At 37.0% G+C, this 16302-nt stretch overlaps 1 protein-coding gene across 5 annotated transcripts in view; it reads right to left on the reverse strand.

The window, feature by feature from the left end:
* The window catches only part of LOC306844987 (leucine-rich repeat-containing protein 7-like), a gene marked incomplete at both ends in the record, with an annotated part of 75236 nt that overhangs the window by 23350 nt on the left and 35584 nt on the right, over positions 1-16302 (reverse strand). For 4 of the 5 annotated variants that reach the window (XM_079377462.1, XM_079377463.1, XM_079377461.1 and 1 more), the window contains 13 exons: positions 1988-2113; positions 3872-4021; positions 5001-6708; positions 7981-8161; positions 8688-8799; positions 11128-11214; positions 12305-12427; positions 13201-13389; positions 13604-13728; positions 13818-13917; positions 14139-14208; positions 14760-14875; positions 15630-15759. In XM_079377462.1, the coding sequence (XP_079233588.1) occupies positions 1988-2113; positions 3872-4021; positions 5001-6708; positions 7981-8161; positions 8688-8799; positions 11128-11214; positions 12305-12427; positions 13201-13389; positions 13604-13728; positions 13818-13917; positions 14139-14208; positions 14760-14875; positions 15630-15759 (3217 nt within the window). Of the gene's footprint in view, positions 1-1987; positions 2114-3871; positions 4022-5000; positions 6709-7980; positions 8162-8687; positions 8800-11127; positions 11215-12304; positions 12428-13200; positions 13390-13582; positions 13729-13817; positions 13918-14138; positions 14209-14759; positions 14876-15629; positions 15760-16302 lie in introns of all 5 variants that reach the window. The other variant, XM_079377459.1, reaches the window with a different exon arrangement.

Below are 16302 nucleotides of genomic sequence, written 5' to 3' on the forward strand. Positions count from 1 at the left end.
TCATTTTTTTTCCTCATTAATGTACACACAGCACCCCATATTGACAAAAAAACACAGAATTGTTGATATTTTTGCAGATTTATTGAAAAAGAAAAACTGAAATATCACATGGTCCTAAGTATTCAGACCCTTTGCTGTGACACTCATATATTTAACACAGGTGCTGTCCATTTCTTCGGGTCATCCTTGAGATGGTTCTACACCTTCATTTGAGTCCAGTTGTGTTTGATTATACTGACTAGACTTGATTAGGAAAGCTACACACCTGTCTATATAAGACCTTACAGCTCACAGTGCACGTCAGAGCAAATGAGAATCATGAGGTCAAAGGAACTGCCTGAAGAGCTCAGAGACAGAATTGTGGCAAGGCACAGATCTGGCCAAGGTTACAAAAAAATTTCTGCTGCACTTAAGGTTCCTAAGAGCACAGTGGCCTCCATAATCCTTAAATGGATGATGTTTGGGACGACCAGAACCCTTCTTAGAGCTGGCCGTCTGGCCAAACTGAGCTATCGGGGGAGAAGAGCCTTGGTGAGAGAGGTAAAGAAGAACCCAAAGATCACTGTGGCTGACCTCCGGAGATGCAGTCGGGAGATGGGAGAAAGTTGTAGAAAGTCAACCATCACTGCAGCCCTCCATCAGTTGGGGCTTTATGGCAGAGTGGCCCGACGGAAGCCTCTCCTCAGTGCAAGACACATGAAAGCCCTCATGGAGTTTGCTAAAAAACACCTGAAGATTCTCTGGTCTGATGAGACCAAGATAGAACTTTTTGGCCTTAATTCTAAGCGGTATGTATGGAGAAAACTAGGCACTGCTCATCACCTGTCCAATACAGTCCCAACAGTGAAGCATGGTGGTGGCAGCGTCATGCTGTGGGGGTGTTTTTCAGCTGCAGGGACAGGACGACTGGTTGCAATCGAGGGAAAGATGAATGCGGCCAAGTACAGGGATATCCTGGATGAAAACCTTCTCCAGAGTGCTCAGGACCTCAGACTGGGCCGAAGGTTTACCTTCCAACAAGACAATGACCCTAAGCACACAGCTAAAATAACAAAGGAGTGGCTTCACAACAACTCCGTGACTGTTCTTGAATGGCCCAGCCAGAGCCCTGACTTAAACCCAAGAGCATCTCTGGAGAGACCTAAAAATGGCTGTCCACCAACGTTTACCATCCAACCTGACAGAACTGGAGAGGATCCGCAAGGAGGAATGGCAGAGGATCCCCAAATCCAGGTGTGAAAAACTTGTTGCATCTTTCCCAAAAAGACTCATGGCTGTATTAGATCAAAAGGGTTCTTCTACTAAATACTGAGCAAAGGGTCTGAATACTTAGGACCATGTGATATTTCATATATATATATATATATATATATATATATATATAACTTTTGAATTTTTTGTGCTCAAAGAGGCTGTATTTATCTAACCAAAAATACAGTAAAAACAGGCTAATATTTTGAAATACAATTTTACTGTAGATTATCACATAAAATAACTTTTTATTTTTTTAATATAATTTACTGATTTAAGAAGCATTCATTTTTAGAAGTGTTGAAAATGGTTGTGCTGCTTAATATTTTATAGAAAAAGTAAAAAAAAAAAAATTAAATAATTGATCAATTTAATACATCCTTGCTGAATAGAAGTATTATCTTTTAAAAATATTTTACAGGCCCTCCTTTTCTATTATTTATTTTTACTAGAACAATTAACATGAAATACATCAAACTTACACTTCAGGGATAATTTTTGAGTCAATCACAGAGTAAGTTATGAATCGATTCACTGAAATAAAAATAATTATGTGGTCTTTAGGAAACTTAATGGCCAAATAAAAACGTATATTAAAATGTTTTACAGTTTTTTTTTTTTTTTTTTTTTTTTTATATTTACAATTATCATGAATATATTCAATTTACCGCCCAGCCTTAGTGCATCCTATATCGAAAAAACAGAATTGAGAAAAAATACTCTTCAAAATCAATACCTTTTTGATGACGTTCATGTTCTCTGGTGGCATGTCTCTTCGTCCCAGTGAATACGGGGCCCACTGGCTACTTGGTGAAACCACCTCTTGCCCATTATCTAAAATATTGCTCTGTTGTGAAGGTGTCTGAAAGGATATAGTGCTGTCAGCAAGCGGAATTCAAGACGGTGCTCTAGAAGGACACTGCATTTACAAAATGAAAAAGCATTTTGCATGGTAAAATTCCCAATTTTGCAAGTCAGTTCTAGGCCTGTTGCACAAATCTGGTTTCAGTGACTATAATACTGAAGCTTTTTCGGCGCTCAAGAAGGTGAACTGGCTTTTAGCATTGTTCATTGCAATGGTAACACTAAACAGCTAATTATTATAATTTTTTTATTGCATATTTTGCATTTTTTATTGAGTTATTTTATATAAATTATATATTATTTATATTACATCCTTAATGCATTATGCAAAACAATTAGATTTTAACAATTAAATATTAAACTTTTAATTTAATATAATTTAACATAAGTAAAAACGTTAGCATGCATAAAGCTTTTAAAATGACTAAGCTTGTGTGTTTACTTTTAATCTTTTCATGGAATAAATTCAGTTAATTCACTTCCATTCATATATTCAAATATTTTCCTTAAGCTGTCCTCTCAAACTTTCGTGGCAGTGGAATTTCTTTGTCTTGTAAATGCATTTAAATTCAAAAAAATTTCATAATCTCCTAAAATTATTAACACCCCAGAATTGATGATAAACTCTGGACAATCCATGAGTTGACAGAGCACATTTTTAATAAGTATTGTGAGCCCGTTGAACTTGATCTAAACCAGGTTGGGTTTGTTTTTTGTTTTTCTCAACTCTAAACTAGTGCTATCAAACAATTAAAACAATTACAATAAAACCTACTCTGAGTTTCATAAAACAAGCACAACCCACTGTAATTCACCCAATTACACAATCGTTGCAATTCAGAGACTTTAAATTGCTGAAATAATGCTTAACAACACAGTATATCTGCATATGTTTAGTTAAATCGATCTTTCATATTGTGATCATTATTTGATGAAGAAAAATGCTCTTATGATGACAGTTCTACACAAAATCTGTTTAAATATTCATTGCAGTTAATTGGATCAAAGAAATATTGAGCTTATTTGAAGAAAAAAAAATAAAACTGTAAAACTAATTTAACTAGCTAATTTAACTAAACTAATTGAATCTAATTTACACTACAAGGCACTACAAATTCTCATGGTGCAGAGCTAATTCTGCACCTGGTTGGACTCTATTTTGTATGTTCACTATCCTCTATTCTCTTAAGAGTATTCACCAAACACCTGTTGGTGAATAAGCAAATAGAGGTTGGTGAACTGTGTGCACAGATATTAAGAATAATATTTTGTGTATTCGCCCCTGACTGTTTAAATATGAGTGATTAAAGTTGATATGTGGTGTAATTTTAAAAGGATCAAGAAGGCCTTTCATAAACGTATCTCTACTATCGGTCACAGATTGCTTTGTTCTGTGAGTTAAAGACAGAGGAAGACTGTAGTGCATAGACCAAACACAAAGACTGAGCACATGCAACAGAAAACACCTATATATGTTTAACATCACAGTGAGAGACAGTGTCTAGCCTGGAACTCTGAACAGGTGAAGTGTTAGATTAGTGTTAAACTGTGAAATGTGTTAGATGGTCTGCCTTATAAAAAGGCTATTGTAGTGTACAAAAAATGCCAAAATTATTATTACCACTGTTTTATAAGTTAAAGCAGAAGCCGCTCAAAAGAGAGAAATCTAAAAAGAAAGTCTTCATAGGAGATGTTATGTTCATATACGTTTTACTTCTTCATGCTGAAACTGGGGCTGAAGTTGCTTCATACTCACATTTGGTAGAGGTAGCCACTGAGTTGTTTGGTTTTCATGCTTTGTGTTATTGTAAAAGTTTATTGTCATGCTTCTGCTGGCATGCGGTGCAGCATAGCCTCCAGAGTACAGCATGCCGAAGTTTACTGTGTTGTGCTTAAGGACAGCGCTCTGATTGGAGGGAAACAACCACATGACATGAGTGAATGGGTGTGCCACACAGAAAGGTCAAAAGGGCTGTGCCTGGGGATACACTGGACTGCACATTGCTGTAACAGAGTGAGTAAGCTTGACAAACAGAACAACAACAGTACGTCATTACTGCCCACGTGACACATTAGTGATACACAGCGGTTACATTTACAAAATATTAATAGCAGCAGTGTAGGACTAAATTACGTGAACAATGAAGTATGCTGTAGTACGGTAATCCATTTACACAGAAACAAAGGCATGTAACTGGGTGAATCTCAGGAAAGAACTGTCACCCCAATTAAAAAGAAAAAATAAATTATATTTTGCAGAAAGAATTTGAAGCAATTTGAGGATTTCTGGCATTGTGACTTATTTTCAGGTCAATGAATTTTCCTTCATAATTATCATTATCGTAAAAGTGAGAAAAAACTACTTTAATGTGACAACTCATTATCATAATGTGAAAAAATGCCATTGCTATAATGTAAAATACTAAATAAAAAATATTTTTTCATTTTAATCTTTTACTCTTAAATATGTTTTTTGAGAAAGGGGAGAGTTTGATTACATTTTATGAAAACAATGTCAACATTTTATGAAAATAAATGGTCCTTAGAAAAAGCTTCATTTTCTTTAGGCAGAATATAATTTTCTTTTCTTTTATTTTGATTTTGGGGTGAAATGTGTCCCAGACATTTCTTGATAGTTCACATGAGATTCAGCCCATTGTTCATGTGTCTAAACAGCCTTCATTCAAGCTTTGTGTACTCCAACCGTATTATATAAAACATTGAAAACATTGGTTATTGAGATCTCAACAATCATATAAGACTAAATAAAGACAGAAAAAAAAATAAATAAATAATGGTTTAATTTATTTCTTGAAAATACTGCGAGGTTATCAATCTAACAAACACTTATGTAGAAGAACAAAAAGCAAAGCTTGCTTACTCACCCGGTCTAGTCTCTTTGCTTCAATGTGTCTAAGCAGCTGCTGTCTCCAATCTACTGGCATTTTGGAGGTCGGGTCCTCTTGTATTTGAGAGACAGGTCTCATCTTCATGTCAGCTTCAGGGCTCTTCTCAGTGCATGTACTAAAATTGTAATCTGAAGGCAATTTCTCTAGCAGTGCAGCCATGGTGGGTCGGGCAGACACTGGCCTTGCCTGAGATGCCCCATATGTCTCTGTGCTGTAGCTCCGTGCAGACAGGGGGCGACGTTGTGTCAGACTCTTGGTGGGGTAACCCATGATGGGTTTTTTGGGTTCTTGATAAGATGAGTAATCTTCATCATACCTACCATTCCTCTTGTGGAACTGGGTGTCAGTGATGGTAGCCAAGCTGTTCTGTTGATCCAGCATGCTCTGTTGAGACCTGTTGTAGTGCTCTGCCAGCTGCAGTTCGTGGTTCTCAGCTACTCTGCGGAACAGTGCCATCTCTGTCGAACTTACCAGAGAGTCAGCGCGCCTCAGGAAGCCCGGCCTGGAGCGCTGGGGCTGGACCGAGTGCTGTGGATTAATGGCATCATCGGTGACTGCAGTCTGAGCAAATGAAAACATCTGTTCCATTGGTGGATAGCCTCGGTAGCCTCTCGGGCTCACAAGTTCCTTTGGCAACGTCTTCCCAGGTTGGTTTACATATTCAGGGGCATTGGGGAACGGTGGAGGAACCCTCCTCTCCGCTTTCATAACATCCATGGCTCCTTGTGGGTTGAAGCTTTGGTCAAAATGGTAAAATTTCTTTGGAATGGCCGGCTTCTGTTGCTGAGAGCTTTTCAAACCATAGCCATCCAGATCATCGTCCAGCATTGGAGCAGACTGGCTCCTGGACATGCTCTGTTCTAGAGGTACAGGGAGGTCCGCTCTATCAACACTTCCCTGGTTTTCTATGCTAGAACTGTAGCTGTCCAAGGGGATGCTGTAAACCTTGTAAGATCCCATATCGATTTCATCTATGCTCTGAGATTTCTTAAATTTCGCTTTTACCTCCTTCATCATTGGCGCAAGTCTTTCAGAACTCTTGCTAACAAGCATAGTGCCTACTTTGTTTGGTTCTTTTACACCCTGGATATGCGCAGAAATGTTGGGATGACCTCGTCCCGTCCCTGAGTCCGTAGGGTCCAAAAACCCCCAGGCTCTAGTTGAGGGAAAAGTGCCGGGTAGTTCCCCCATCTCCTGTTCGAAGTCCTTACGATCAGGATTGGGGCTGTTGGCTGGAGTAATTTCCAACTTAGAAGGGAAAGCTGTCCTGTCCTCGAAGGGACTGGGAGTCCTCGTCCAGTTTTGCCAGGGGTTAGAGGGAGCAGGCACTTCAGTTTCAGGGGTGGTGCGAACAGTGTGGAAAGTGAGTTGTGACTGATCGAGCTCTAGAGGGACTCCCACAATGCGCTCTTGTCTCATGAGAGGCCGCCGGCCATGTGCCATTGAGGCACTCCGGGGCTTTGAGCCTAGCATGGGGTTTCCAGCGCTGCTGCTCGGAGTGTCAAGAGGCGTCTCCTCTGCAACAAAACCGGTGTTATCGTAGTGGGGGGCGTCGTTCCAGCTGTCGAAGGTGTCGCTCAGTGGTCGCCTCTCACCTCGCTGCTGCAGCGTGCTAGAAGGAGGTGTTTCCCTCTGGCTCAGAAGGGGCTTACTCTCAATGGGCTTTGGAAAAGACTGAGCCAGCCTGTTGAAGTATTCAGACAAAATACATTTGAGATTTTATCAGTGCACATAGAAAGTAATTGTGTAAACAAGAATGTGTCCGTGGACTGATATGACAAGCATATTCAATATCATAAAATTCTAACACAGACATAATGTGGTCAATGACAAGCTGCTAATTTTTGTCTAAATATATGAATTGATTAAAAAAAACAACATTAAATACAATTCATAAATGCAATGGCTTGAATACTCCACGTCTATGATTCATTTATATATACATAATGTGGTGCATTTAAAAAACAACCAGAAGCTGCTGTAGACCCTCATGTCAAGGTCAATATGCCTCTTATAATATAAAAAAAATTACTACTACTTGGGACTGAATCTGCAACATTTGAGTACAGCCCAAATTTATTAGGTTATCGCTACCCCAACAGAACTTCATTGCTCCGCGTATTTTGCTTTATTTTAGCTGACGCTCGCAAAATCTTTTTATTTGATGTCTTCGTGTAATATTGGAGATGAAATATTGAACATTAAATTTAACTAGGCCTACAATTATCTTATAGTCTAATTTATGTTTAAATTGAAAAGTGCAAGAAAAACATAGCTGTGGTTGACTGCCATCCTAATCAAAAAGTTTTTCAATGTTTATAAAATTTTGCCTATGTAATGTTATCAAAACAGAAATCTCTCAAAGAGCTCTTCTGAAGAACAGGAAGTGGAAGGAGTGATAATTTGAAGTTTTTCAGCAGTACTGATATAAAACTTTTACTGTGAGCAACAGAGATGGATTTTCAGCTGCACTTTACTGAAGATAACAGCAAGAGGCATACTGCTGTGCATGACTTTGAGCGAAAGAGAAATTGTGATGTGCGCAATAACACCCTCAGACCCCAGAAAAATGGACAGAAATATGAAATTTAAAATTAATACCTTCAATCTAATAAAAAGGCAAATAAGAGACCCTACAAAGGCACAGATTTGCAACCTACTGTCTATCACAGTAACACCAAATATTAAATGCAATTCTGTATTTAATGAATATTGCCAGTTAATGAAAACAATATGCAATTGATAGGTTACTACTGGCTTGAATAAATTTGGATTATTGCCAAATGAGATGATTATTGCAAGACTATTCCAGTGAGACAATGTCCATTTTGGGCCACCCCAAAGTCAGTGAGCTGGATATCTAAACCGTTTGATCAACTGCCATGTCATATGTGCGCACAGATGGTTTGTTAGTTCATATTAATGAATAAGTGGGAGTGATTAAATTCTTGCCAACCTGTTGGTCCAGTGAGTCTGTGATGGCCCCTCTTTCCCAGATGTTTGCAGATTACTGACATTTCCAGGTGGGTTGGAGGAGCCAGATGATCCCTGGGAGGGTGAGTAGTCTGAATAAGTGGCAGATGATCCGCTGTTGTTCAAACAATGCATTTTGTCTGGCTCAGACTCATCGGTGGACTCTGAATGCATTAAAAAAAAGATAATAGGTATAAAGGTATACAAGGTAAAATAGTTTATATGCATGAAAAACGACTGTATTTTGTCTAAAATAAACCCCAATTATTATGCTTCTCACAACAACTGTGAATTCCAGTGTTCTCTGGTGCAATTACACAATGCATTTTAGGCTTTGCAGAAGGATTTTTTAATAAAAGAACTTTATTTATAAACATCAAAGAGAATGAGCGGCAGTTTAAAGCTGCAAGTCATTTCTTCTGTATTGTGACATACATCCGAGTGAAATGGATTATTAAAAAAATGTAGGCCAAGGACTTGATTTTATCTATTAGTTGTTGATTGGATGGAGGCAGATATGGATGTGTGCTTGCAACCAATTATAAGGAGTCAAATAATTGGAGAAGTCTGGAATACATCACCAAAGAGACCATTTCACTGGAAGATGAAGTTATATTTTTATTAAAAATAATTAGGTTAAATAATGAATTGCTCTCAATAAGATCATCAACAAGTCTCCGTCTTGCCAACCTTTTTTTTCCTTGCCCAGTAACACAACCTTTGGTTTGTACATTGGTGTCTCTACCAAAGTCGGCCGCATGTCAGAAATTCGAATATCATTGGGGGAGCCTCCCATGGAGTCCTGGAAACACAAGTGTCAAATTCGCAGTGAACTAATAATATAAAGGAATGGAAAAAAAAAAAAAAAAAAAACACAAGGGGAGCGGGGTGTGGTCTCCCTGCAATTAATTAACAATCTTTCATTTAAAAAAACCAAGATCAAGCAACACAAATTGTTTATACTAAAACTTATACTAAATGATATTTGTAATTCAATTTAAGGTCACAATGTCAACAAATGTAAATCAAAATCAAGTATATTGAAAATTGTTGCTGTACTAATTGCAAAAATTTGGGCTGTATGAAAATATGTTTGCCTAATTGCATATTATATAAAACTCTATCAGGCATTAAGCCATTAAGACACACATGACCGCATAAAGTTTCCAGTTTTAAATTTTTTTTTAAAAAGGATCAGTAAACTAAAACATGAAATACCTCTTCAAAAACATTAATGTAGCTAGTATTTAGATTCTGTAAGGCTTTTACAGTATAGTGAAATGAGTCATTCTTTTGAATATGCTTAAACAATTCCTTTCTTATATTACAGTGACAGCTTCATGATTCTAACATGCAAACACTGGCCCAAAATGACCTCGAAGTTAAACAAAGCTGAAGCTGAGAAATATATTAGAAGTAACAGAGTGTGATCTCACACCTCAACATCAAATTGAGATTCATCATTAGTAATATTTAGACTGTTATGATTCACAGGCCCTGTCCTGGCTTGTCTGGTCAAATCCCCCAGGAGCAAATCAGTTGCTTCCAGCTCTCTCACAGCTGTCAATGGCAAAACTCACACCTCTCAGACCTGACTGTACATCAGCAGGCTGGCTCACACAACCGGCAGCAGAGCAAGAGGAAAGTCACATATCAGAAGATTCTCTCTGAACAGCCGCCTCTTCCCTTCTCTGTCTTCATCTTGTCTTTTTTCTGCATTGCTCCCTCACAACAGGTCAAAAGAAATGTGACTGTTTAAATTGATGCGGCAGGCTAATGCTTTCATACTTGGAGTAAATGAATTGTGAACAAAATTCAGCATGGGGGCCATTTGATGCATGTTGTGCAGTGTTCGAATGATACCAAAGATTTTGGGGAGCTCAATATTTGGAATAAAAGAGCACTTATGCACTTAATATTACATATTTGGATTCAGTAAAAAAAAAAAATATATATATAAAATTCAAAAAATTCAAATTTTAATATATATATATATACACACACAGATTATTTTAGAAAATAATTAATAATAATTAAAAACAAAATGTTTTTGAGCACCAAAACAGCATATTAGAATGATTTCTGAAGCACCATGTGACAATGAAGACTGAAGTAATAGCTGCTGGGAATGTAACTTTGCCATCACAAGAAAAAAACTGCCATTTAAAATTATATTATTTTTTTTTTATTTTATATTAGTTATTTTATATTGTTTTAAATATTTCAAAATATTACTGTCTTTATTTTAGATTAAACAAATGCAGCCTTAGCACATTTGAGACCAAAAAAAAATCCCCTACAGGACAAAAAATGTTTGCTTTCAAAACAAATAACCAAATCTATCCACATTTGTCTTGCTGTAAAAATGGGTGCGGCCATTTGTAAATTCCATGGGTCTAGCTTCCGGTCTCATCCGCGTCCAGCTATTTTTAGCTGTACAAAACAGTTCGTTTTGCTTCTTGATATTGAAAATTTGTGTCTTACAATATTATTTAAATGTATTATCTTAATTATGAACACACTGGTTTGTAGTGCAAACAGTTGTATCGTTTACTGCACGTTGTTATTCTTCTCGTTATTTATCTATAATGGCTAATGAACCAGAAGTCTCACCCATAGGCTTACTTCTGCGTTGAAGAAAAAGGTGGATAGAATCACAAAAATAAAGAGATAACTGTGGTAACTGGAATCCCCCACAGTATGTGCTGCTGACAAAGCATTGTGAGTAGTTATCATTTAGATTTATTAATACAATTTTCTTGCTTTTATAATATTTATTGTTTAATATTTAATATATTTTAAATTAGAATATTTATTTGAAATGTCATAAAGACATAAATTTAAATGACACTTCAAGGCTGCTTGACAGTCTCCCCTTACCCTGAGTTTCGAGATATCTGGGGGACTATGATGATAACTTGGGGGTCTCGTTCCGTCTAGCCCCCCTGTAATTCGAACACTGACTTCATTACTTCATTATGGGCAACAAACCCATGCAAGTATTTAACAAATGTTTCACCCACAATAGGGGTGTCTGAAAAAATGAATTGAATTTGCTTTGAAGGCAGTTGAAATGAGCCACCCCATATGTTCAGCTGATTTTCTGCAGTCTTGTCTCTCAGCCACTTACTATGAGGCAGAAACAGGAAGAGGAAGTAACGGCCAGGCTCGTATTCTCTGGCTGTTGCGGCTTGGGAACGACGCGATGTAAAGAAATCTAAGCAAAACAAACATACATACATATATACAAACAAACAAACCAAAATGGATTCTCATGGTCCAGAAAGAAAAGAATGTGTAAGATACATGAGGTTTATGGCACTGGTACTCCCAAGGTCCCGATAACCCTGATAATATTAGGAATATTTATAGTTCCACAGTTTGGCCGTGGGGTCTCTGAGACCATGGGGGGGAAACAGTGTGAGGCCAAGCTGCGATGGACACAATACACCATGCACTTGTATGCTATTCTAAACAAAGAGCTACAGCAAGCATAGAAAAGCCTGGCATCAATGAATGGATTATGAATGTAGCTGTGTTTGCACAGTTTCTTGAGATTTATTATAGCTTACTCAAATCATCTTAGCATTCCTGAATTCAATTAATATTTTCATACAGGAACCTTTAATGGATTCTCTGAGTGCTCTTGACATTTGACACTGACCTTTATTTCTGTTTACTAAAAGATTTCCAGCTGTATTGGGAGCAGTGCTACAGGATATAAAACTGAAGAGTAAAACACTGCAGGTCTAGATTTCTAGTAAATAAATAATTATAGGATATTTTAAAAGCGAGTTACTAAAAAATGAAGCATACTACAAGGTTACTGTGACATTCACTACTAATTGCACCAGCTCTCTCTAATATTCATGGGCAAAGTTAATGACTTGGTAGTTATTCTGTGTCCTAAACAACACTGCAGCCCTGGCTGTTGGGGAGGGGGTTTGCTGGCTGTGAGAGATGAAACATTTGCACTGATCTTTGTGTATTTTATCTCTGCAGGTTCATCTAACCTTTAACAAACACACTCAGCACTACTCAACACTCTCTATACACGCAACCGAACTGACTCAGACACCGAGGATGAAAATCCAGGCCTTCAAAAACAAAGAAACTACTGCCTGAATTTCATTACACACTCTCATCCTTCTGTTTTAAAAAATTGACTTTGGAAATACCTTATGTGTTTTGTATCTACAATAATTTTCCATTCCATTCGATGAAATCTTTAGGGGAGCTTAAAATAAGCAGCAGCCCTGATACATTGCTGTGCATAAATATTGCAATGAAAAGAAAACTTGTCATACTTCCGAGCTCTCGGTCAGATCCTCTTTGTCTTTGCGTTTTGGGATGTCAATGGCTGAGTTGAGGATGACACCTTGATCGGACATTGGTGGTTTCGAAAAGTCTTTGACCTCTCGTTCTGTCACCTACAAAGAATACACACTAATCTACAAGTGTCTCATGATTCAATAACAAAATAATTTGACTCCAAAGTGATGGATATTCAAGCAATAAGCCATGAGAGGCTGTGCATTACAGTCATTGTTCATTTTATCATGTGTAATCACCATAACGCATTACCTCGGATTGTTTTCATAAAATTGTAACAGCAATATAATATAAGACACAAATGTTCAATAAATAGTTATAATAATATAATAAATGTATGATTTGATATATATATATATAATTATTATTATTAAATTGATGTATTATCATCATCATCTTTGTGTTAAATTTATTGCAATAAAAGATAATGCAATAAAGATACACTGTAACTTTTTTTTGTTTAAAATCAACAAATTGATATAATGAGCAAGCACATCATGAATCCATATTCCAAAACGTGTTTTTTTTTTTCTTAAACAGAATCACTATGACTATAATATATGTTTATATTCTTGCGTGATTAGTCATAAACAGAGAGAAGCAGCTCCGGCTTCATGCAATTTTGTTTATTAGCCACTAGAACCCCAAAAGTTACATAGTGTAACTTTAACTCTGGCACCCATAAACAACTTTAGGGTCCCTGGACCCTTGTTTAAAATCCACAACAGATTCAAATGTGGCTCGCCTAATCAAATTTCAAAGTCTGATCTATCCTTTTTATTAAAAAAAAGCACTTTGTAACCAAATTGCAGAGACATTGATCTATGAGCCCAGGTAGGCACTGTGATAAAATAAGACAAAGAAGCATTACCTCCTTAGGAGCAATAGGCCACTTGGGCTCATACTTGTCTTGGCTGTGGAGCTCCATATTGGTCCCAGAAGAACATTTTTCAGTGTTGAGGGGGTGAGTGGTTTTACCCACCAGGTTCTGCACTGACTTCACCATGTTCTTTAAGTCTTCTGGGTATGGGGTGGGATAGCGCTTCAGATTAATCTCAACCTGCAGATATAGGGAAGAGGATTTAGCCCATATGGCCCATATAACTCTTTCTGGTGCTTAAAGTTTTTTTTTTCTTAAATCGCAGCTAACCAGATACAGCAGTGGCCCTGGTTACATCTGATATTAACATCTGTGATCAGATCACCAGAGATGGATGTTAATACCAGGTAAAATACGAGCCAAAAAGCTTCACATTTTCAATTCTTAAAGGGACCTTCACTTTTCCGGAGTTGTCCTCTTCTTCCTTCTTGTCCTCAAACTCAAATGCCACCGTCATCCTCTGCTGTCTCTGTTCCTCCCAGAGAGTGGGATTAAAGCTGTCAGTGTCAGACTGGTAATCTGCAGCAAGGAAACACACATCCATCCAGAAGTTTAAATCCAGTAAAATGTCAAATCAAAGAAAAGAGAAACGGTCGATTTATTCTTACCCTCATCGTGCCGGGGCTGCTGAGGAAACATGTAGTTGGTAAGGACTCTCTGTTTGGTCTCAGGGTGAGCCTCTGTTTGAAGGGGGATAAGGGCCTTGGACTGAATAACAAAAAGAATTGTTGTAAATACAACTACCAAAACAATGTATTCAATTGCAGTATGTATTTTGACCGCTTTTAACCACATTTGATGCTACCAAACAACTACAGCTCCCAATTGTTTGTAAATTTCAACTTTATGTAAAGTGGTTAAAAAGTGCTCCAAATACCACATAGTTATATACTTTGTACACAATTTAATAAGAAGGTCTAGATAACAACCTGATTGTCAGATAACCAGAGTGCAGCAAGATCTTTCAATTTAGTGAAAGTGAAGGGAAGATTCCTTAACCTAAAACAGAACATAAAGAATTAGTTCATGAGAATTCCAAAAGGATGGATGGCAAAATAACAAATGAGACTGTTGGAGAGTGTTACTGAGTGTAGTTAAAATGTTATGAAGACCTGTGGTGATTCTGTTCACTTCAGAAACCCCATTAACTCTGGTACTTTAATGCCTATGCCACGTTTAGTCTTGGTTAAGTTTAATTACTCTGTTTCCAGATAATCGCAGTCAGAGCATCTAAATTGTCCGCACAGCTCATAAAGAGCTTTCTTAATTAACCTGTGGGAAGGCCAGGCACTTTTCTGATGCCATGCCCCATTACTGTCCCATTATGGAAAAGAATCAACATCATCCTCACTGCTTTACATGAACCAATCTAGACTTTTCATCAAACCTATAAGAGATTTGAAGAGGCACTTTTTAAACTTTAAGCAAATAATGCCTCTCATCTTTTATTCATTAAACAATTTTGATCGTGAGTGTTGGTGTGAATGTTGATAAGTGTGTGCACAGGGTGTAAAATGAAAAACAAAAACTACAGGAACATCAGGTGTTACCTATTGTCACTTAGATTGAGAACACGTAGCTTTGTCATTTGTCCAATTTCATCAGGCAGAAACTCTAGTTTATTGGAGCGCAAGGACATGACCGTAACATTCCTGCAGTTTCCAATCTGCAACACAGGAGAGGATATGATAGCTCGGGTGAAGTGCAATTTTGTCAGCTTTTTTTTGTTGAATATCAGCATTCTATCTTTCATGTAAAATGACACTTGTATTCTGTCAACACAGCGAGTGGCGAGTCAAGGTCAGCAGGACATTTCCATGCAGTTTGTTTAACACGTTTTATCCACTTCAGTCGATCTCAAAATGTGGTAGCCACAAATGTACTGTATATCCTGTATTATATTTAATTTAGATTTATCTGCAAGTTGAATATAGCTTTGTGTGTTGCACAGCAAGCATTGTTACTTTTGGATTTTGGTCAGCCATTATACTACTGTTAGAAAGTTTTTTTTTAGTTTTTTTTTTTTTTTTTTTTTTAGAAAGTAATACTTTTTTTCCCAGCACAGATATATTAAATTGTATATATGATATAAATTATATAAATATAAACGTAAATATTTTTACACTTGTGTGTATTTATATATACATAATAAATATACACAACACACACACACATATATTGTGTAAACAAAAACTTTTATTTTGGATGCGATTCATCACGATTAATTGTTTGACAGCACTAATATTATAATTATAATTGTTGGCAAGTCATTTTTAAGTCCCATTGAAAAAACTAATCAAATATTCCAAAAATCGTCTTGGTTGTATTTTCAGCACAAAGACAGGTCAAATATATAGAGAATGTGCCTTTGATTTCCCTCATTATTAATACTGTAGAAAGTGCATAACACTAATACTCACCTCCCTGGGCAGCTCAGTCAGGAAGTTCTCATCGGCCGCAAATGTCCGAAGACTGTGCAGGTAGCCAATGGTGGGAGGCAGGGATTCCAGTTCATTACAGCTACAGTCAAACTCCTCTAAAAGTGATAAACTGGCAGATGTAAGAGAAAGCAGGTAAGGAGTGTGCAGTTATGCAGGGTTGCTTAATCCCTATTGAAAGCCTATTGAAAACACTTCATGAGATGATAAAATGAATACATACATCATGTGACGTCTCTTTAAAGGTCAGCAGATAAAGAAATAATTGCCTCTACTGTAGTGAATAACTTTTCTTCAAAAAAGTTTAGATTTAAGGTTAAATAGCAGGTTTAACCAGTCTTAAAGGAATTGTTCTCTTATTTTTTTGCTCACCCTCATGTCGTTACAAACGCATATGATCTTCTTTTTTGTACACACTTTTTTATATAGTGAATGAGGATACAGGCTGTCAAGCTCCAAAAAAGCATCATAAATGTATTTCATAACAACATGTGCACTACTTTTCAAGTCTTCTAAAGCCCTACAGCATCTTTGTGTGTGAAACAGACCTAAACTGATTATTTACTGAAAATCTTGCTGTATGTATAATATGATCATTCCAGGGGAAGGTAAATAGGTTTTCACAAGGAATCAAACGTTGTGAGAAAAACAAATC

This window comes from Barbus barbus (assembly GCF_936440315.1).
Source record: "Barbus barbus genome assembly, chromosome: 25".
Taxonomy (NCBI): Eukaryota; Metazoa; Chordata; class Actinopteri; order Cypriniformes; family Cyprinidae; genus Barbus; species Barbus barbus.